This window comes from Protobothrops mucrosquamatus, unplaced genomic scaffold (genome assembly GCF_001527695.2).
Source record: "Protobothrops mucrosquamatus isolate PMUCROS unplaced genomic scaffold, P.Mucros_1.0 scaffold2367, whole genome shotgun sequence".
Classification (NCBI taxonomy): domain Eukaryota; kingdom Metazoa; phylum Chordata; class Lepidosauria; order Squamata; family Viperidae; genus Protobothrops; species Protobothrops mucrosquamatus.
Window position 1 is genome coordinate 124,346 of NW_015388444.1, and position 24,495 is coordinate 148,840.

The following is a 24,495-nucleotide window of genomic DNA, read 5'->3' on the forward strand; positions in this document are numbered from 1 at the left end:
GCATCAAAATGGTAGGTGTGACCAGGCAAGTGAAGCTCTGTATCTTTTAAATGTCACCATGCAAATTGCACTCATCTAAAAAGGGGCAGAACTTTTGACTGCCACTCATTTTATATCTGGCACTTCAACATTCTTGATGCCCCCCTCAACCCACTGCTGACACCCCTGGCATTATGTTTTCATTTTAAGATCTATTTGTTGTATATAAATGTTAAATGCCTTGTTTAAACAACATATTCTAACAATAATTACAGATTTGCCAGCAGTTATAGATTAAGATGGTTATTAAAATGATTTGGAATTGCAATAGGACTGGTATCAGTGAAATGGAAGGAAAGAACACAGTGGAGGTTGTGAGTGGATGCAGGATCCCTAGGACTGGACTTCACCGAAGGGAAAGTGGGGGTAGTCATGATAAACATCAAAGGGGTGGAGATGGAATGGCCCCCAAGGATCGTGAAAGGGTGAATCAGCCCAAGGACGGGAGGCGTGTTCCAGCCTGGGAAAGCAGAGGACGCCCACCTGAGATACGGACACAAAAAAGGAGGGAGGAGGGCAGCAACACACATGTAGGTAAAGGAGGTAAAGAAGAATTAACTCAGTTTGCAGATGAGGCCAGGATTGGCCGGCCGGGACCTGTCATGAGATCTAGGAGCCGTGCGCAGACATGACTGTATTTATAAGCAAGCTCTCCCAGCATCCTAATTATACCCTGACGATGATGGCAGTTTTAGGCCATCGAAAGCTTGGTTTTATTTATTAAAACTGTATTGTTTTATACTTCCTGGTGAAGAGAAAATAAGCTATAGTGTAAAATATAGACTATACAGCTATGATTGAAATGGAAAAACATATAGGCAAAAATTCAGAATATAACTTATTTATAATATGATTAACCTAATGTAGTTGTGAACCAAGAAATATGTCATACTCAAATGGCCCTTTTCAACAATTTGATTCTCTATATCAATCTACAAGATAAACAGGGAAAATGCTTTTTTCTCTGCGAACACTGTTTTTAGATATTTTCATAGTTAATCTTACCAGGCTACTCCCAAATAGAGCCCCACCTTATGTTTTCTGAATCTTAATATAAAATAAGTCACTTATCTCCCATATGAAGTGGTTTAAGTGACTAATCTTGTGGTTGTTATCATGAAAATCAATGAAAGCTCTGCCTAAAATAGCCATATCAAGCATTTGTTTTGCTACAATTGTCACGAATGATCTTTGCAGGCTAGATTATTATTTTTGGAGTTATACTTGCTTGAGGTATTAGTCATAATTAAGCTATTTTTGTTCTACTAAGGTGCTATAGCCAAAAACATGGTTACCTGGAGGATGCAACATGTGCAACTTAATTTTGACTAAATTGGAGGGTAACCATGACAAAAGAATTGGAAGACCATCTGTATTCTCATTACTGCCACACCAGAGTTGTGATATAATAGTACTGTATCTGTCAATCACATTAGGAATGGTTCTATATACTAAATATCTTACTGTGCTAATTCAATAGTGAGCTTAATTTAGTCAGAATTAAGTTGCACATGTGTGTGTTCTAAATCATTCCAACTTGCATGTATGGAAAGCCCTATGCACAGATTCCCAGTCTGTATGACCAAGAAAGGGCCAAAGCTTGGTAAGGCTCTCCTAATTCAGCCATGCACACAGAGGTCTGCTGCCTGCTCCTTGCAGATGTACAACAGAGCTAATTTTAGCTCCAACTGGTATAAAATGTCACAACCAGCATAACTGGGTACTGTAGGTTCATCCTAGAGTAACGAGGTTCCTGCCCCATTACAGTAATCTTTTAAAGATTTTTGGCTACTATTATTTTTTAAGTGACTGTGTTTATTTAGAGATACAGCAGAAGCAAAATGACCAGATATTAAATGTAGTAAAAGGCTTGCTTACTTTAATCCTTTGATTAACTGAATCAGCACATTTCTACAGATCATGTTCTACAGTCATATTCTGCAGTTTCATTCCCAGCCAAGGTGATTTAAATACCACTTTAACATTCTGTACTATGGCATCTCACGTTGCCGAGACTATCAAGATATTTTTTAAAAAATGGTTGTAAGCAAAGAATACCACTCCAATGTAAAATATGCTATTATAAATCAGTGACTGAAGTCCTTAGTGGTAAATTCATTTTCCAAAAGATACCTGAACCTATTATTTCAGATGGCAAACTGATCCAGTTATCTATGAAAATAATCAATCTCAATGGATCTCTTTGCATATGCAAAATTGTAGAATTATTACCCAACACTAAGATAAATCTTATGAAAGCAAGAGAGCTCTGCATTCACCTTTGACTTCCAAAGTATTAAGCCATCAATATAAATTACAGAAAAAAGGTGTCTCATTTTTATTTTAGAAACTTATTTTTAAACCTTCTAGAAATATAGCAGTAATTCTCTTGTGGAAGAATTCTGTCCCATGAGCTTTGATTCTACAAGTTGATTTGTTGCGCATCAACACACTGATACAAGTCTGAAGAGTTTTTTCCAAAGAGATCCTCAGGTTTTGTCATAACATACTTTATATCTTACTATTTCTTTAGGCAAGATGTATTCAAAATAAATGAAAAGCAAAAGAAATTCATTGTATCACATTGAACAATATTAATCCTGCAAAGTCCAAATATTTTAATACTATATTTTACAGTTTGGTTTATGATTTAAAGAGTATCCTTTTTTCCTTTTCAAAATTTAATATAAAATCTGTTGCATGGAATATTTTCTCCCAAAGGGAAAAAACCAAGGCGTTGTCTTTTAAAAAATATTCCAGGCATGCATCAATATGACATTCATAGATGTTACTCTTTTAAGTAAGAGTTCATATTAAGTGCACTTAACTTTAAACATATTACAGGTATACGTTATAGGAAAAATATACTTTTAAGCTAGTAACTCTGTCAGTAAAGTATTTTTGACCTTGTTGCTTCAGACAATGAGGGGAGAAAGTTCAGCACTCTGACTTGTATTAGTAGGACTTCACCACTTAAATTGGCTAGTTCTGCGATTGAATTTATGTATCATCCTAAGCCAGTGGTGGCGAACCTATGGCACTCGTGCCAGAGGCGGCACTCAGAGTTCGCCAGAGTAGTGAGCACGTGGCATTTGGAAGCGACAGGGCAGGAAGTGAGCAAGCGTCATTGGCCTCCCTGGGAATGCCCTGGGGATGGCGAGGGACTGGCACCCACCGCCCTGGCCCCGGCCATGCCCCCCCAGTCTGCCGTGACCACTGCAGCCACGCCCACCCAGTGGGCTATGCCCCCATGCCCCCCCTGAGGGCACCACAATGCTGATGAAGCCCTGGCACTTTGCGATAAATAAGTGGGTTTTGGGTTGCAGTTTGGGCACTCGGTCTCTAAAAGGTTCGCCATCACTGTCCTAAGCTATACTTTAATCATGCTGTATTGCATAAATTACAATTGAATGTGTATTAAAATATTGTCATAAATCATAATACATGAACCACAGTGGCTGGAATTGCCCAATATGCAAACATTGATTCACAAAGCACATGAGTATATAACGCAGCTTATTTTGGTATTGGATGAAATTTTGTGTTTTCTTAATCAAGCATATTAGGCAAACTCAGACATTATGACTTAGCATTCCCAATGAACCCAGTTGGCCTTATTCATTTAACATTCTAGGTCAGTTTTTTGGGGAAATCTAGCTTGGAATATTAGATGAGTAAGGCCAGCTAGATCCATACGGAGTGCTAAGTCATAATGTCTAGTTTGCCTAATCATTGTCCAAGCTCATCTCTTCCTGTAAATTGCCAAACCTCAGTTTCAGCTCTCTGTCATCTGAATCAAAAGAGAGAACTAGTGGCTTTTGAGCCCTGGTAGTGCAGTGGTTAATGTGCAGTATTGCAGGCAAACCCTGCCCATATCCTGGAGTTTGATCCTGGATTTTGATTCAAGGTTGGCTCAAGGTTGACTCAACTTTCCATCCTTCTGAGGCCAATAAAATGAGGACGCAGATTGTTGGGGGAAATATGCAAATAATGTTTACATTGTAAACCACCCAGAGGGCTGTAAAGCACAATGGGGCAGTATATAAATTTAAATGCTATTAAAAAGATCTCCGAGGTTCTAAAATAAATAGAAAGTGCACAGGAACCCATAGTAATTCAGCTTCATATTAGGTATCCCTCACCGGAACCTCCTGATAATCCTTCCAATCATTTATCATTATCCCTAATTCATTCCTTTGCACCCTGCTATTCCAAATAAAGGCTAAAAAGATTTGGAAGAAATATCAGCATTAACGTATGAACAACTAGTGTCAGAAGACCCTATAATCAAATAAAGCTATAAACCTTCATTTGAACCTTTGATAGATTAGTAGTTAATCCTATGTTTGCTAGTTTTTTGCTTTGGATAGTGGGCTCCTTATCTCACTAACTCTTTAAAATGTCTTTATCAGATAGATCATTATGACTATGTTCATATTACAGAATGAATGGTGGGGATTGAGGCTGAGAGAGCATGGATTACCAAAACCATCACTTCCAAATAAAATGAGATTTGATGAAATGTTTTATTCCAAAGAAACTGATTCATAAAAGAAGAAATTTTCTAAATGTGAACTCAATGGAAGAATAAGCTCTTTTTAATTGGTGCATATCTTGAACAATATTGGATTGGTTTCTCATCTCCAACTATGAAGGGGGAGAGCAAATTTAATTAACAAGCTTCTGTCATTTCAGTATAACTGGTCAAGTCTCATGAGAAAACCGTTATTTCAGCTCAAGGGCATGTATGACTAATAAATACATAGTAAATGAATGAAAAGTAGATGCAAGCAAATATGTTGCAAATAAAAATCTATGCCCACATTATTTCCACATGGACTCTACTTCCCTACCAAAACTGTTAAGAATACACTCTGAGATTATTGGGATTTTTAAACTAAATGTTTCAAGACTAGGTTTTGTTACCTCATAATTTAAACATGGTGTCTTATTCTGTCATTTTGATTTTGAATCATTGATAAAATTAATATTAACTTTTTAAAAAGAAATTTAAATAGGCTGTAGCATAAAAAAGCAAAGGTATCACTTTTGATCATTTTCAGAGAAACAGCAAAGAAGCTATTTTCTGTTCATGAATAAATGGTTGTGTTCGTACTTAATTCTGTATCAAGCAAGATGGTCAATTTTTCTTCATTAAAAAGCTCTAGAGATTCTATGTGTAAAAATAGCAAAAAAAAGTTAATGTATCAGATACAACCAATTGGTGGCTTCATTATGAATCCCAATACATCTTTCATAGTTCTTTAATGTCATATGATGGTGGGATAATTTTCAGGTATTTATTATCACAACTAGATCTTACTTTAGCAATGTTTGAAGACAGCCATTAAGTTTTATGTTTACAGCAATCATGGACGTATTTTTGTATGTATGTGGTATCAATCTTAAAAATCAGTAAGCTATCAAACCAATCCATACTCATTGAATATGATTTTGAAATCATACATTAATGATCTGATAATCATACTCAGTGTCATGTAATTCCGACCCACAAAATCAACAGTCAGGTTTCTACAGCTGACACTGCTAGTTATAGTATTTAACAGCTGTGCTGCACATAACTTAGTACTCCAATAATGTCCAAGAGTACTTTAAAAATCAAGCATGTGATTATATCTTAGAATGCATAACCAGAAGCTGCACCTCATATTTATTTGGTGAAAGACAGTACAATACTGTACAAGGTATAGTAGATTCAACATTATATGAAATGTCATTCCTTATTGACAGTATGCATTATAACTATTCTTTGTAGATTAGGTTAGTAACCATTCCAAATCAGGGTAACAGTTACTCCAGTGAAGTCATCAATGCTATACTGATGGCTTGAGACTACATTATTTTGTAATGACTTTTCCATTTCTTTCCATCTTTGTGAGTCCAAAAGCCTATGAATGTTTTCCAGTGACATACAATATTTCCCAAACTTCCAAATAAAATCAATGACCACACTGGTCAATCATTTAAAATAAATTCAAAGAAAAAAGAGAATAGGATTTGCTGAGGTTTAGGCTAGATAATCCTTGTTCTTTTTTTATCATTGTAAAGCTTCTTCTATCTTTCAAATGTCAGACATAATGTGCCTGCCTCATACAGTTCTTGGGAGAACGTTGCACTTTTATATCCTATCTAGGAAAAAGTAACAATCATCTCACAATTCTAGAAACAACTTCATGCTCTAATTTGGATACACAATTGACTTCACATCCCTCAATTCAGCAAGAGATCTCCCCGGTTCTTTGGTGTTCTGCCAATGTAGATATGTTTTCTGTTTACTTTAACTCCAGCCACACCACAGTGCTATCTATTCCAAGTCTACTGAACTGGCATGGCTACAACTTTTAATATTAATAGAAGGTGAATTTGGATGTACAACTTTCTTTTTGACCTATCACTAGGTTAGAAGCAAAAACTATTCCAGCAATGTTTAGTCACATCAAATGGGAAAGTAAAACCCTGGACAGTGAATATGTACCCAGTTCTAAGGCCCACTGCAATGCCTTCATAATTGTGTCCATGTGATTCACAACTGTAAGGTTTTCCTAAGGTTTCAACATAAATCAAGAAAAATAACTGATCAATGAGAATATATATGCAACATGCATAAAAATCAGGGTAGTACAGAGGCTTCAGAAGTTTTAACTAGGAATGCAGAAAACTAGGTTCAAATTCCTACATAGTAATAAAAAGATAAATTAAATGAGACAATACAAATAAGTAAACAGAGATTACTTTAATTCCAAGTAAACATACAAAGGATTGCAGTTTTTTATTTCCATACCTTTTGCAATTAATTTATAAAGTTTAAATATTTTCATTATACACTGAATTATACTGTTGTAATTTGATAACTTAGAAATTGGAAAGAAAATTACAATTACAATTATACAGGTTTAGAACTGTTACACTGCCCAATGTTTATCACTAAAACAGAGAGCCACAATAGTCCTCCTTTATAACCAGTCCAGCAAAAACTTGGCTAACTGAAGCCTAATGCTTTTTAATTGTTAGATATAGCACATGCTCCATCATTGTGCAGACCCAGTTGGTTATAGACAAAGGAATCATCAAATATCTTTTAATGCTGTTCTACATGAGGGTGACTCACTATAGATGACTATAACTAGTGAAGTCAATTAAAGGTTGAATATGAAGATTTTTTTCTCTTTCAATAATGAAAACTAAAAAGGGAAACTGTCATTAAAAGCTGTTGACAGAGATCATTTAAAAGCCTGTTTAATGTGAATACAATCTTCCAGACTTTCTCTTACTACTTGCTGGCACAAAGAGGTGTTAAGTGCTACAGGTGCAATTTATAGAAGAGCAGAGAGCCAACAAAAGGTTTGGGTTTTGCAATAAATATTGGTTATAGCTATTGCATTATCTCAGTCACGTTGCTTTAAATATTACTACAAAGAAATCTACTGACTTCAAATCAATATCTAGCATAATGTATAATTTTATTCATATCTCATAAAAGTAAGAGAACAATAAAGTCAGCTTTTTTGATAAATCGAAAATGAATTTCACTATGGAGATTAAAAATTCCAGGGAGTTTTTCCTTAAAGGCCTTCTGCTGTTGCCTTTGCCCAATGCAAGATGCTAAGTCATTCTGGTAACATTAGTTGTCTATGAGCTTCAACAGGATGGAGTTTTAAGCACAGATATGCATGGCAATGGAAAGTATTAACATGCATTTTTATTTTTAAATTGGCTTTATCACACCCACAATAAGGGCTTAATGTGTGTGTGTGTGTGTGTGTGAGAGAGAGAGAGAGAGAGAGAGAGAGAGAAGACCTACTTTGCCAGAATTTGTTAGTTATTCAGACAACAACTCACTGATGCAAAAATGAAAACTAGTCTCTGGTATAATGCAGCACAGAATTATCTCAGCAATGTTTTTTTTTGTTTTGTTTGTTTCCATCCCAGAAAGGGATGAAAAACATGGGAACTTCTAAACGCTTTAAGAAAGCAGAAGAGCCATCTTCTACCACCTAAACGGTCCCTCCACTTCTGTTAAGACAAGAGATCTCAGCATGCTTCTCTCTCTTTTCTGCCCTCTTTCCCTTAGCAGCCTGCAAGTCCCAGGGACCCGGATTCCGCCTCCTGCTCCCCTGCAACCCCCAGCAGACCCCCAGCACTGCAGCCCAGGAATCCTTCTCCTCAAGATGAGCGTGGGCACAACACTTTAACTCTACCTTTGTATTTCTCCAGCACATCTTCGTAAGCCTGCAAGTACTCCTGCTCCTCGGTATAGGCACGACCGCCAGGAGAAACAGAACCAGCCATGGTTGAAGTTTTGACCCTGCCTCGATCAGGTCGCGCCGAGGCTCCCGGCCGCCTGGAAGCCTTGGAGAGAGGGAGAGGGAGAGCAGCCCAAGGAGGGAGGGAGGGGGGGCTATCGCGGAGCAAGCGGACCGAGGAAACGCCCAGGCCGCCTCCCCCCAGCGGCGTGGGAGCACGTGTGTACCGCCAATCGGGAACGGGCTTCCTCCCTCCTCGGGTTTCACGAGCTTTCGGCTCCGGGGCTTTGGGAGCGCGCGCTCTCCCCCCCCCAGTCGTCGTGGGGAAGGGGGGGGGAAAGGGTGAAGCGTTCACGGATGCCACCGGCCGGCTTTGGAGGTGACCTCCGGCTCTGGGTTTGCCCCGACGTCTCCCGCAGTCCGTACAGGAGGCTCTGCCGCATTCGTTCGCTCCCGTTCGCTCTCGCTTTAAGCAAAGCCGTGCCCGCGGGCGGCACGGCGCAAATCGCAACGCGCTTTTACGCCGAAGTCAACCCGCGTTGTTAGCTTCTGGCTCGAAGGGACCATTCGAGGCCAAAGGCGGGGTTGGCGGAACACGGAGGCTGCCGTCCCGCTAGGAAAGGGACTTTCACGGGGCTGCCGTGTTAAGGAGTGCCCTTGCCTCCCTCTTTCTTAACCGATTCCCGGAATCGGGGCTTGGACGTGATAAAATATAACGGGGTTGGAGGGGGAGGTAGGCGTGCTTGTGAAACTCTGGGGGGGGGGGGGGAAAGATGCATTAAGATTTATCCTCGCCAAGACACATTATATAGAAAGCTGGATCTGTGCCCGGCGTACGTATGTACTCAGCGGCTGCAACCTAGGACTACACGAATGGGAGCGCACAGTCAATCTCGAGTGAAGCTACTTTGTGCTCGAAGCACGATCAGATCCCCGATTTATTTATTTTTTATTTTTGTTTTGCTGTCTGCCTTTTGAAACAGCTGTCACTCACATGCCAGACCCTGGGCCAAGCGTTCCTTCTTTCCAAAACCTCTCTCTCTCTCTTCCCCGCCCCCGCCCCGCAGTTTCCAAAAGCTACTGTCTTCTGAAGAGAAACCTGCCTCCCTATGGATGGCCAAGCGGAGTTTTGTATTTTAAGCGCGCTTGAAATTGCACTTCCCCACCGACGCTTTTCTCTCCTTTGTGGAAGGGAGGTCTCTCCTGCCGAGCTGGCGTTAGTAACCAGCCCTCCCTGCCTCCGCTCTTTCTCTTTTCTCTTGCGAGCGGTTGTTTTCGTTTCCCGGCCATAGCCTCGGCTGAGCGGCGGCTGGCCGTCGTCTTCTCCTCCTCCCCTGGCCCTCCACCCGGCCCCTTCTCGGACGCTCCCGACACGTCGTCGCAATGCCAGGAATAACTCGGCCCTCCCCTCCCGACCCGTCTGGAGAGGAGGAGAATCGGTTTTGCGGACCCACGCGGGCGCCCCACACCGCTTCGGCTGGCCATGACAACAACAACAACAACCACCACCGCGCTAAGAGCCGGGAGGGGCGGCCGGCCAAAAGGCGGAGCCAAAGTCCTGCAGGTGTCACCGCCGGTCACCCTTTCAAAGCAACGTGCCGCTTGCTCAGTGAGAACCGCGCATGCGCTTATTTGCAGCACACACCCCCCCTTCCTTCTGATCTCATACGCCGCTAGACTGAGCATATTACCCCCCCCCCCCCGCCGTCGCCTTTCCCTGCCCCGCTGCATCCGATAAATCTCTTTCGACCCTATTCCCAGTTTCACCACGCCTATAACAGAGCTCTTCTCCAGCGCACGAAAACTCCGGAGAGCAATCCTCATGTTATTCCACCGGTCCGCCTTTCTCATTTATTTAGCCCAGGGGTAGTCAACCTTGGCTCTTTTATGACTCGTGGACTTCAATTCCCAGAATTCCTGAGCCAGCTTAGCTGGCTCAGGAATTCTGGGAGTTGAAGTCCACGAGTCATAAAAGAGCCAAGGTTGACTACCCCTGATTTTTTAGCCCATTATTCCCAAGGGCCTAACAGGGTGACTTTGCAGAGCCTCAGGCTTTCCCGAAAGGTCAACAACAGCAGAGGACGCTTCGGGCTTCCTGCGCCGCTGTGGCCACCACCTCAAGCCAGTTCTCTGGCGGTCACCGGAAACAGCAGGCTGGGAGATTGTCCCCTCCCTCCCTCCCACCTCCTCGGTTTCATCTCCGCCAGGGCAAGTTCCGGAAGTGATTTGCAAACCGCAATCCTGGAGCCGGCGGAGGGACAGTGGGGGCCAGGGACCCCGAGCAAAATCCCTTTCTCGCGCTTTTCATTTTCCTAAAGCTTCCACGAAGACTGGAAAACCGCCGCTTCTGGGTCCTTGTTTGCAAGGAAAGAAAGGCGGGTGGAAAGACTCCACGCTTTGCCCACTATGTTTTACAAACACTGCGAAGCAGGTTCGTCTTTCTGGAAGACAAGGCGATAGAACTACTACGGGCTCTCGTTTCCAAGACCTCCCTGGGAAGAATATTGACGACCGCAGGCTATATGTATTTTCTCAACGCTTAATTTGCTTTCTGGAGTTCCAGTCTTGTTGCTCTAGCAAGCTTCTGGACTTTAGGAAGAATAAAAAACGAACTCGAGTCTCTTGATAGCGGGCGCCCAAACAGATCCTCTTCCCTTTATTGTTGGTGGGGGCGGTCCAGGGTCCGACGCGGCGGTAGGAACCCATGCAAAGTCCCTTCAAGCCCAAGGCCAACTGGACGAAGGAGCTCCATTCAAACGCACCCAACAACCATCTAACAACTGAAACCATTCCCACAACCAAAAATAATGAGTTTTCTGCGAGAGTCCGAGGCTGCGACTAAGTTTTGCGTACACACACGTCCAAAATGTTAGCCATCTGTGTTCGCTACACCAGACGGACGGTTTTCACGATCTTCACTTCTAATGCACTACTCTAAAATTTCAAGGCTTGCATTTGCAGACGCTGCCACCGTTCCGCGTCTCTGCCCAGACAGACGAGCAGGCTAAAATAGCTTAGTCACCGATCCGGAAAAGCCGGACTCGCTGGACAGCGATGTTACAATGTTAAGTCCCTCGGAACTCAATGAAACTTAATTCTGAGTCGGCATAGAATACATGGTACACCAAGCAAGCAATAATCACTTTATGACCCTACCCCCCTTCTGTGTAACACACAAACGCCAGTACACTAACCCACCGTGCAATGGAAGCGTCCTTTTCTCAGCATGCCTTACTATCCCCATTTGTCTCTTACCGGCTATCCTGAGTACAGCCCTCTCAGCTGGGTCTAGGATAGATCCTCCTTGAATCTTCCTCTTGGATCGCTCGTGTTTAGGTAGATTCCACGGTAGGGTGTCGCCCGGAGCCGGAGAGAGGGAGCCAGATTTTTGGCTGAAATCATCATCATCGGAAAAATCCGCAGAGGAGGAAATGGAGCATCGGTAAGAAGCGTTTCCCGAGCTCTATTAAGAAAAATACAGGAGGGAAGAGAACAGTAAGCATAGCGGCGACTGTAACGACAGAGGTAGACATTTTCCCCCTCAGAACCAAGCAATTTTCGCTGTTTAGATCGCCCTCTAGGAAAATCAACCTGGAGCGGACACTACCCACCCACCGCTACTGACTGGTAGCTACCCGCGTTTGAAAGGATCTGTGGACAAATGGCTCACCATTGTTGCTTAGACGCTGCCGGTGTGCTAAAATCCCACAGCCTGCAACGCCGCGGCGAACAGGCTCAGTGGAAATGCATCCGTGGGAGGCTTTCAGGAAGATGGGTGGCCAGGCGGCTCTGGCCACCGGCACACAAAGATCCTCCCGAGTTGCCCAAGAATCAAAGCCAGAGGGAAAAAGGGGGCCGGGAAGAGAGAAATTTTAAAAGCAATAGCAGCAGCAGCAGCAGCAGCAGCTCCGGGTCACAAAGCGACATTTGGCTCCCCCACCAGGCGGCAGGAAAAACGAGCCGCTCGCTCTTGGATGAGTAGCGGGGGAGGAGGGAAGGATGCCAGCCCCCATATCCAGGATGCGGCCCTTTGCGATGGCAGGGCAGTTGCCGAAACCACGCCCTGGTAAGTCCCTTTCCTTCCTTCCTTCCTTCCTGGAAAGGGTTTCACTCCTTCCCAAAACGCTCCCCACCCCCAGGTCACCGGGCTCCGAGGCCGGCAGGAAATGCGGCCTTTCGGGCAGCCGGGAAGAGCACAAAAGGCAGGTGGCTGGGGGGGGGGGTGGTAAACACCGCGCCGCCGGCTCGATTTATGACCGCGTCTTTTACGGCGGGCGGAGTGGGGGAGTTTTTCTCAGGGCAGCAAAAGCCGCACCGCCCGAAATGTAAACAAGAAAGGATGCAGCGCCAGGCGGGAAGGACGGGGGAGGAAAGCGCTCCTGGTTTGGAAAGCCTTAAGCCCTGCTTGCATTTATTTCCTGGGGCGGTTTTCAATAAAAGAGGGTGAATGGGAGGAAGGGGGCAGAAGGGACCTAGGGTGGCTTTGATTTTCCCACCCAGCCGAGGGGAAAACAGTGGCTACATTTATGAATCAAACACCAGGCCTTTGCTGTGTCATCTGGGCTGTGGCCCTAGGAGAAGCAGCAGGCCAAGGTTGCAGACTTTTGATCCTCTGTTCTCTTCACCATCCCTTCTTGTTCTTCCCAGCATGGTTACCCTCTAGTTCAGTGGTTCTCAACCTTTTTAATGCCGTGACCCCAACCGGTCGTAAGTCAAGGACTAAACCGGTCATAAGTCGAGGACTAAACCGGTCGTAAGTCAAGGACTACCCAACCGGTCGTAAGTCGAGGACTTTCCCTGCCCGGGAGCGCCACGCATGCGTGGTTCCGCCCCCTGCGCCGGCCGAGGCGTAGCTGGCAAGCGGCAGAGACGGAGCAGGCCGACCACCAGCTGGCCCAGCCCAAGGGAGGTAAGGCACCTGCCGGAAAAGGGTGAAAAAATGGCGGACAAAAAAAATGGCAGACAGCCTTGCTTGGCGACCCCCATGAAATGGTCGATCGACCCCAAATGGGGTCCCGACCCACAGGTTGAGAACCACTGCTCTAGTTTCTACAGCATCCTTAGAGGGGCTACACTGAGCTTGCAGGATCAGGTGGCACCCTCTTCACCTGCTTTCCTGCCCACCTTCATTATTATGCAGTGCACTCTTGCCCACCTTTGTGGAGAATTCCCTTTAGCTGCCTTTTGGAGTGGGTCCACTAGTGAGAAAACTCATACTGAGTGGAACAGCCTCTCTGGCAGATTAAGGCAGTTTTCTCAGCAGGGTTGTATAGCAGCATCCAACCAGAACTATTGCTGTCCCAATGAAACGGCAATGAAAACAGGCTGTTTTGTCACAACATCAAGAGCCAAGTGACACCATAAAGCATCATCAATTACTAATCAGGAAAAGGAGTCACCGTATGTAGATCATTTCAAAACCCTCTCCAGATCCTTATTCCTTTAGCATGTTTGTGCTTTTTTTTTTCTTTGCTCTTTTGTCAACTTAATGCAGTGATCATGACCGATGCCTATATTTTTAATACAGCTTTGTATTTTTGGAAATGAATTTGCAATTCATACATTAAAAGCTTTTAATATATGTTTACCATGTTACAGTAGTTGTTTGGTTCATTACCTTCAACAATCCCATATGCCAGTAATGGAAAAAATAGAGATTTTATATTCCTCTAATCTTATTAGACTATGAGACAGTAAATAGCCTTTCCTCTGTTACCACACACTGCTATCACAGTAAGATTATCTGTTAGTTTGGTAATTATTTAAAGAAGAAAACAAGTCATGTTTGTTTTCTAAGAAAAGAATGAAAGTTATAATGCTTAACCCCGTTCATGACCTTAGATCTCAGAAGCATAATTCAATTTTTTTTCTGCATATGTTCAAGAGATATATGATTTCCTGACATTCAAAATAAATGTTGGGTTTAAGCCTTAGTAGTTGTTCACTAAAATAAATTTCCAAAACATTTACAGAGGAGCTCCTTTTAAATCAGGATTATCAGTTTTTCTTTGTGTTGAATCATGAGGAAAAATTTACCCATCAAAAGATAAGGCTAAAAATAGGCAGAAAGAAAATGGGCATTTCTTATTAAATCATTATCAAGAGTTTATGGACAGGGGATCCAGATATATTTAAGAAGCATTCAGAAATTTTAATGCAATAATTGTTTCTCTGAATTAGTATAAAATGTGCTTGTATTATTGCACAATGCAAAAGCCATGATCTTGAGTAAATCAGTGGCAATGCTAGGTTTGTAAATCATATTATGCTTTTAGTAAACAAGCAATAGAATTCTGAATAATCCTCTGCCATAAATCACAATGAGTTCAACCATCACATTAAGGAGAACAAATCATATTCTGTCTTAGCATGATATGAAGATCCAGCCAATATCAGCTTATTATTTATTCTTGAAAGATAGGTTTTTAGTCTAATCACAAAACCTTTTATTTATTTATTTATTTGTTTGGATTTTTATCCCGCCCTTCTCCTTACGGAGACAACATACTTTGTAGTGCAAATTTTAATCTTATGTATAAAAGGACACCCTGCTATATTTACTTTCTAGCTTACTTCTGGGTAAGTGTGAGTCATATAAAAACCACTGATGACTGATAGTCTTTTTAGTTTTGTTGTAGTTCATTTCAAATTAAACAATTCGTAGTGTATAAGGGGAAAAAACATTTTTAAAAATAAAAATTGAAATAGCAATAGTTTTATAAGTACTACAGAATAAAACAAAAGGAATTTTATTTGTCTGCTGTCTATCATGGACTTTTGCTCAAGGTATACCTTTAGATTGCTTAATAATTTCCTGCTGTAATGTTTTGCAATGAAGTGAAAAATACCTGTATATGAATATATATAATATTTTTAGATAGTTAATGTCGAGAGACATTAACATGCTTATTTTCAATTATTCTTTATTCCTGCACATTCATTGTTGCTGTTAATAAATGTGTGAAGCATTTCATTTAGATATTTTTATTTTACAAATGTGTTTTCTTATATTTTTCTTTAGGACTTTTAAAATCAGCTCTGATTGTATTTGCGATTCTCATATTAATTTTTCATTTCCCTGATCATAATACTGTTATCTGTGCTTTGAGCTGAGTGATAAAAAATATCACAGCTTTAATGATGGCACGACAGGATTTATTTTTAGTCTTTTAGACAAAACAAATATATTAAAATAAATAACATCTAGAAGAAAAGCAGCTGAATCCTACTAATATCCTGTTTAATAGCTGTACACCACTTCCCTCTACTGGATGTATCTGGCCTAGTTATTTTTCCTTTAATATGAACATATTTGTTGACTGGAAAGCTTTTTTAATTGGAATTATTATCAAATGTGAAAGCCAACACTTTAAATGCATCTAAAAACAAACAAATGGATGAATTAATGGCTATTTAACACAACAATCTGGTTTATTCCATCACACTAAACCAATCAGTTTGGCTGGGGGGGGAGTTGGGCCTTAGCAAAAATACTGTTTAAACTACTAAGTCATCTTGATTGTGTGAAAACAACCATGATTTAAGATTATAGTTGGTGTGCTTCCACTGAGAAGCTCCTGCTCCTGATCACCATATGAGCCAAAGCAACTAGTGAATGCTCCAACACTGGAAGTTTTTAAGAAGAAACTGGACAGCCATTTGTCTGATATGGTGTAGGGTTTCCTGCCTGAGCAGGGGGTTGGACTAGATGACCTCCAAGGTCTCTTCCAACGTTTTTGTTGTTGTTATAACTTTATACATCTTATTCTCAATATAAAAGCAGTACTAGGACACAAAACGAAAACAGATTTCAAAGCCAACTTATAAGATAGAAGAAATCATTCTTAAGTTTTTGTTTCACTTGGACTAACAAAGATCAGGTGGTCTATGGATTGGACCTAAAGCTCAGAACACTGTTGACTTAACAGAAGTTAATGGTTGTCTTGGTCTTTGCAATATTTTTTTTTCTACCTTTCAGACTAGGGTACAGGTCATTTGATTTTCTAGTGATCTCCCATGGAAATCTACCAAGTCCATTCCTGTTTAGTTTTGAAGACTATGACTAAGGTAAAAGCGGACCTACATAGCTTTAACATCAGTTCTATCGTTCATATACATAATTGCTAATGTTTGTGACAAAGATAAAATGCTGCTTTTCCTCTTTTGAACAAGAGTGTACAAATAATATGCTATCCACCAATTCCTTCAAATAGAAATGCAGGAAGAGGAAACATATGTGGCTGAGCTTCATATACTTTTTCCATTTACAAAACAATGGTTTCTATGGAGGATGTTATGAAGAACAGCAGGCACATAGATTATCATGAGTTTATATTCTGTTGCTTTTACAACCAAGAAGGATTTGCTAGTCAGATAGGACGGTATCTTAGAATCAACCAGTTCATTACTGTATCTAACTCAGTATTATCTTTGCCAGCCTTCCCAAACTTGGTATGTTCAAGAGGTGCCTGGACTAAAATTCTTACACTATCTTGGGCATTATGGATGTTATATTCCAGTGATGGCGAACCTTTTAGAGTCCAAGTGCCCAAAAACTGCCCTGCCCCCCCCACCCGCCTGCGCTCCGCCCTGCCCCGCCCGCTGCAGCAGATCGCCCAGGCGGCCTCGCAGTGCCATGGCAGCCACGCCTTCCGCCTGCACCCCACAGCATCATCTGCACACGATGGGGTGCAAGGGTGGAGTCTTGTCTCTGCTGCCCGGCTGCCATGTACTTGGCTGTGCTGCTCTACACGGGCCGTGCCTGGGGGAGACTCTTCTCCGGGGGGCTCCTGGTGAGGAGAGGGCTGCAGGGGGAGGAGGGGCTGGGGCAATGGCGCATGTGCCCATAGAGAGGGCTCCGAGTGCCCCCTCTGGCACGCGTGCCATCGGTTCGCCACCACTGCTATAGTCCATCATATCTATGAGACATCTAATTTGGGAAAACTGGCTTTCTCTCCATAGTTTCAGACAGCAGCTTTTCTCAGATCTACTAAAAGTTATTAGAGACTGGGTCGCAGATCTTTTATATTCAATGTGCTGTACCACGGACCTAAAAATATACCCTTTTGACCATGAGTAAACATCTACGGTTTATTTTTCAAAATCACTTTTTTTCCTGATCAAGAGAGAACTCCTGCTGTTCGCAAAGCTTTTTAAACAAAGTATGATAGAGGTAGCCTTTGACTTAGGACTTGTTTAATGACCGTTCAAAGTTACAAGGGTGCTTTCAAGTGACTTACAATTGGTTCTTGCTCTTATGACTGTTGCAGTATCCCTTATAGCAGGGGTCTTCAAACTTCCAGTGTGCCTGGCTGAGGAATTCTGGGAGTTGAAGTCCACAAGTCATAAAAGGGCCAAGTTTAAAGACCCCTGCCCTATAGTCATGTAATCAAAAGTTGGTTGTTTGGCAATCGGCATGCTATTTACAGCAGCTGCAGCATCCCAGGGTCACATAATTGCCATGAACCATCTTCCAGGGGGCTTCCCACAAGCAAAGCTGATGGGGAAGCCTGATTTGCTTAATGACTGCATGATTCATTTAACAGCCACAGCAAAAGAGTTGTAAAATTGGGCATGACTTTGCTTATTGACAGGCATTCCAGTCCTGACTGTGATCACAAATCAAGGACCACCAGTAGAGTCTTCCTCCAAGAGTAACTTGAATTGAAATATTGTTTTGGGTGGTAGGAAAGGATACCTGCCGACCCTCTTGTTCTTTGAAAAACACAAATGGGCACACCTACGGTCTCCTTTCGTTCACTTAATCTAGCTTTGATTTACCACACTACATTTCAGTCATTCCCCTTTTCTTTCAGAAGCTTTTGATATGATGCAACATAATTTTATTGTGTTCAGTAATTATTACTACATATGTGCAGGCATTTAAACGTTACTGAACTTTCTTCCTATGTATCTAAATCAAAATGTTATTGCAATATAGTAAACAAAACGTAATACACAATAAAACATTCCAGAATTTTCATATGTAAACAAGACTATTGCTGCAGTCTGTCGCTTTTATTCACTATGGTGATCTTCTCATGACATCTAAACAGCAAAATTTTGTCACAGCACAGATGGCTATGATTTCTGGCAGCTATAAAATAGCTTAGATAAAATTCTTCACTGTAACCAGGAAGATTTGGTTTTAATGGCTGGAGCAGTGTTATCTTAAATCAGAATAAAGGTACAACTTAGAAAAACATACTCCATGCACTCAGTCACACGTGATCCACATAGGCATTGCCTCTGAAATACTGGTTTTTTTTGGGATTCTGTTTTCCAAATGGTTGAAGGGAAAGCATTAAAATAAGACCTTGAGAAAGCCTTATTTCTGTATTTTCAGATATTTTATTCTGTCAAGATCTTCACAATCCAAAATCAAGCTTCTCCCAGAGGCTTTTTAAACAAGATTTATTGAAAGGGAAAAGTGGTTAGGATACAGCAATTGGATTGTTTTCAGCTTTGGTAGCTACGTATTTTATTTCCCAATCTGATAAGGCGAGAGATTCTCAGCCAGTTAACAAGTGGCCCCTGTGTGAATTGAAGAGACTGTTCCTTTGATTGATAGGAGAGGAACATAAAGATGTCCAGAATGTGAATCTCTGTCTCTTTAGCAATGAACATACTACTGCAAATTGTACATTTTCTCCAAATATTCAAAGCCAGAAATAATAGTATTCAATATGTGTTTAGTCTTCTGAATGATTTTCAGCGAAGAGGCTACATATTCTGGTATGGTGCTACATTCTCTTGTGCAGCAACCTAAGTCTTAGTCTTGCACATGAAGTATATTCTGAAATCTGGAACTTATCTCCTACTCATTATCTTTGGCTTAGTCTTGCTTGGCATCATCATAAATTTTATGTTCAGTAATAAAAATGGAGGTGTTCAAAAAGCTATCAAAATGTGATAGAATGGATTGAAGTAGCACCACCTGTAAGCCACTGCATACATATTGAAGCGAGATGTTGCAAAAGATGGCAATGATGGAAGAAAACAGGTCCATGTGGATGAAGCCTTCCTGGATCTGAAATTCCTCAGCTCCAAGAGGAGTCTGAAATGTCTCCTAGCTGTAAAGGCCAAATATCTCACTCTGCTGTTTCCTAATGAACATATAAATGGCAGGGTTCTTGACTTGGCACTTGTAGATGCCAATAGGCCTGATCTGATTTTAATTTTTCAGATATTTTTTTTTTGGTTAAATAAATGGGAACAAAACAATCTGACAAATGTCATAATATTTATTCCTTGGAAATTCCTTGCTCCCTGCAATTTTACTTTAAAAAGAAAAGTGACAGGAAACAGTAGCCAATGCTCTGCTCATACAGGGAAAAAAAGAGCAGAAGGAACATGAAGTACAGGAAGCCCTCAACTTACAACTATTCATTTAGTGACCGTTCAAAGTTAAAATGGCACTGAAAAAAGCAGCTGACCATTTTTCACACTTATGACCTTTGCAACATCCCCATGGTCACATGATCAAAATTCAGACCTTTGGTAACAGGAATGTGTTTAGGACATTTGCAGTGTCCCGAGACCCTGTGATCACCTTTTGAAACCTTCCGACAAGGAAAGTCAATGGGGAAACCAGATTCACTTAACAACTGTATAACCAACTGAACTGTGGCAACAACTGTGGCGGGAAAGGTCATAAAATGGGGCAAAACTCACTTAACAACTGTCTTAGCAACGAAAATTTTGGGCTCAGGTTGTGATTGTAAATCAAGGACTATCTGTATTTCAGGACCTCTCTAGTGGGGCATTGGAGAAGCTCCCCGCCAGTTTGCTTCCTAGTAAGCTGATATTTTGTGACTGACCACGCTCACGGTGGCAGCATATAATATGGCTTCAACATTAAAAGATACCTCCTAGTAGGAAACCGTGTTCTGGGAGCAGTACAGCCTTCTATAGGAAGCCTGGTTGCTAAATGCTAGTTCTGTATCACAATCTTTCTGTAGTTGTTTTGGTATCTGCCACGTTCTTTAACAGGGATCAACTCCCACGGCTTGCTGCTAAGGAAACAAGCCATAAAAGGCAGTGTGTCTGAGGCAGAGGCCTTGATAAATAAGGAGGACAGTACTATGGCTAGAAGAAGATCCAGGACTGGCATACGAAGGTCAATGCAGTGTGCGTTCCAAAGTAATGATGTAGAGAGTTTGTAGGTTCCACTTAGAAGTTACAGAGCAAACTACTGACTCTTAACTTATCTTGCATTGCTTGAAACTTGTCATCCAATTCAGAGTAGATGTCCTTTATAATATGTTTGATTTTATAAATCAATGTTTTTCCAATCTGGTGCACAACAATGGGGACCATGCATCTACCAAAGCCCATGGTGGCTGGGAACTCTACAAACTGAAGATTAATACATCAGGAAAAACACAGTTGGGGAAAGGCTGCCATAATTCACTGAACGGAGAGGGGGGAAAATTACTTACTGGTTTTCGAGTAGGTGTGACTTGAACCGAGTGGTAGAATTCCGGCTGGACCCTGCTAGTCTTCTTGATTTTTCTTTTCTTAACTGATGTTTCTTGTTCACTCACTTGACGTGCTTCTACTAGGGGCTGTATTTCTTCAAATCGAGGGACTACACGCCTTCTAACATGGCGTGGACTTGCTCTAAAACCCTGTTAAAAGATTATCATTAAATTGTATTAGGTCTACTGGTTCTTGTATTCTGTGCAAAATGCATATTCTATCAAATACATCTAGTGGTTCTATGTGCAGAATTCAATCTGCATTGAAATATTAGCAACATTATTATTAAGTGTTCCTGTAAGTCTCGTCCTCAATTTTTTCTCCTATAAATAAGAAAAGACTGAGCTAATTCATTCAAAACCCAAGTGAATCTTTTAAACAGAATGCAAGAATTCAATCAAAATCACTGCTAAATCTTGGTCCCAATGCACAAATCTCCCAGACAGTACAGAAGATTTATCATGGTTCTCCATACTAAAAAATGCTAAAAGAGAAATCAGAAGACTAGATTCCTTCATCTAATTGGCACTGTAAATAATTCACCATAACCGAAGCATAAGAGCTTCAGAAGAGGCCTTTTTGAAGAAGATTCATTTAAATGGCATCCAGCAGAGGAACTTAAATTTATTACTTCCAAGCTGTGGAATGTATTCTCTCATGAACTGAATTTAAACCACATTCACTCTGCCCTTAGAGAAGACCTAGGCTACATCTATTATATCAAGTATTCAGTTGTTAATTTAAAATACTTTGTGCAACTCTACAACTTAGTATTAATTTTATATTTTAAGTTGCATTTTTATCCTGTATTTTAATTATGTTTATGGCTTCAGCACAAAGATTAAATATACTGTAAATCAAGTAAATGAACATATTAAAAAGAGTAGACACAATTCAGTCAAAATTAAAGTCCTTTGAAACTGTATCAGTATCAGTACCCCTGATGGAGTTATCTACCCTTTGTTATTTTTTTTTTAATCACTTTGTTCCAAAATGCTTTACTTGGAAAGACTATACTTGCATGCATAACTGAAATCAGTATTTTTCAAATAGCAACACACACAAGCCTGTGGATGTGTGTGCACACACACACACATCATATCAACTTGGGGCCCTCTCATTCCATATTAATATTTCTATGTAGCAGAGATTTGAGTTACTCTAAATGAGATGGGAAATGGGGAGCATTGCCAAGTGGAATTCAAGCTGCTGTAAACTTCTTCTAGGCCTTTACAATTTAAAAGCATGCAAAGTCACTACTGAAAATAGGAGTATATCAAACTAGATTGCTCTTCAAAAATTTAAAGCTGATGCAGCCATTCTACGCTGAATAAAATAGTTTGAGCTTTCTTATTTATGTCACAAAAACATATGTTGAGTTGAGAAACACTCCATGTACTTAAAGAAGCACACCAAACAAGGAATTTGACTGGGAGATAGCAGATAAATTATGTAAAGTAAACAAACAAGTATGTAGATAAATGTTTTTTTTAAAAAAGTGGCAAAGAATTATGCTCAATACATAATATGAAAAATAGACATAACCTATATTGCTATGGTCCATCAAATCACCTCTGATTCCTAGTAACTTTAGGCCTAAATCCCTCCAGTTTTCTTGGGAACATCTTTGTAGCTTGCCAGGACTTTTTTCTAGGCTGGGGAGAGACTAGCCCCAAGGCACCCAGCTGCCTCCTATGCTTAAAGCAGAAATAAACTCATAATCTCCTGACTTCTAATCCAGTACCTTAAACTACTAGACTAAACTGGTTCTTGCTAGTTTGTATATTCTCACTTGTCCAACCCATCATCCAAATGACAAAGATTAAGATCACTATAACTTTAACCACTATAACTTAATCTGATCTTAAAGCTAGCTGTTAACTTCTTACTCATAATTGTCAACATTATCACTTTACAACTAGGAAGGATTATAATGAGCCGTAAAGAAAATAATCAGAACACAGTAGAAAAGTTATGTTTAAATTGCTAAAGATGCAATCTTGCCCAATCCAAAATACTTATTTCTGAAAAAAACATAAAAGATTGTACCTTATACAGCGATATCCTGCTATCTTTAATTATGTGATAGAACAATTATATTGAAAAAATGTTCTTAGGAACAGTATCCTTAAAATCATTCATACTATCACTGTAAAAAAAAAACCTCTTTTATGTCAGGATTATAGAACCAGCCTCTATAATCCTGCATTACTGTGTTCCGTATTTTCATGCTGGCCACATGATGACAGAAGCATCTTTCAGACAACACAGGATCCCTTGGAGAGGGGAAACCTTTAAATCTTTTTAGAACTAGCTTCTAACAGCAATGAGAAATTGGTGCTAGCAAACAACCCTGAGATAGATAGTAGTAGCAGTTATTAAGAACTGCTGTGATAAACCTCACAAACTCTGGAACACGTGTAAGATATTTTGAGGCTATAGCACATGGGAAATATACTTGAAAATATCTCTGCCATCTCCAGGGTGGAATTCTGGAGGGGTTGTTTGGGTCTAAAACTATTACAATGGTGCCCTGATAAGAATAAGGATGATTAAAGGCTTTGAAAAGCAAGCAGAGTACTCTTTACCTTAACAAAGGATGCTCCAAACACCACTGAATCCAAAATGGTACCACAACATTGAAATGTAAGATACACAGAATCAGTGAAGAACCTTGAACACACTTGAAGAATAAGTCCACTCAGCTCTTTGTGGCTTACTGCTGAATAAATCTGTTCAAGGTTATTCAAACATTATTCTTAATTTGCATGGAGGCATGGTTCATATACAATGATTTTACGATTGTATAAAACAATTTAGCTGAATGTAAGTTCTAGAAAACTATCAAATGTCATCTCCACAAAAACAGCACCAAAGCCAGAAGCAAAACAGGGAGATTGTAGAAATTATATAGATTTACAGATATCTTTTCCAGACTGGTCTTTTTTAGATGCTATCTCCAACTTGCGCTACCATGTTATCTGAGGATTATGAGAGTTTTAAACAAATATAGTTAGAAGAAAAGTAGCTATAAGAATGTAAAGATAAAACAAATTGTTCTGCATAATGGCTGCTGTCCCTGCCGTAAGTGCTGATCTAGCCCTACAGTTTGACTAATAGTAATCCTCATAGAATTTCCATGCTGACATTCGGGTTTTCCGTGTGCAGAATAACTGTATGTCAACATGCCAGTCATCCATAAAATCATTACTTGATGGGTTGAAACTCAGCTATGTGAATACAGGAAAATTACCTGTATAGAATTTGCTTGTTTTTGTTTTGTTTTTTTACAGCATTTCAACTACAGTATTGGGCTGCTTTTCAAATTTAAAACCAATTAATTTATAGACTTAATTCAAAAAAGGAAAAAAAAATCAGAAGAATGGCCTCATTTCTTGCAGGGGATTTTCTTTTGCACAATATAAACTGTATTAGATCATAGCCTTAATTAGTTAGGACATAGTAAGCATTTCAAGTAAAGATATGTAGCAATTGTACAACCACTCATTACTAAGGAATTTTCTTGCAGGGAAATTTTACATCTGAAAAAGTTATCTTTGCATTTGGATGCAAATCATTTGATTCTAATGCATATCCTTTTTCTGTCAAAGGCTAGCATTAAAATTATATTAAAGTATGACATGGCTAAAAGAACCATGACATTTGTTTTGTAAGTGCTTCCCCTCTATCTTTCCTCTTAGGTTAATGGAAA

At 40.6% G+C, this 24,495-nt stretch overlaps 1 protein-coding gene and 1 pseudogene across 1 annotated transcript in view; both read right to left on the minus strand.

Moving 5' to 3' along the window:
* Positions 1–8,349, minus strand: part of LOC107295498 (dystonin) — a gene marked incomplete at its 3' end in the record, with an annotated part of 132,679 nt that extends 124,330 nt beyond the window's left edge. Inside the window, 1 exon segment of the mRNA XM_015824813.1 lies at positions 8,259–8,349. Within this exon segment, the coding sequence (XP_015680299.1) occupies positions 8,259–8,349 (91 nt within the window).
* Positions 8,350–10,607: 2,258 nt separating this feature from the next.
* LOC107295495 overlaps positions 10,608–24,495 on the minus strand; it is a 52,450-nt pseudogene continuing 38,562 nt past the window's right edge.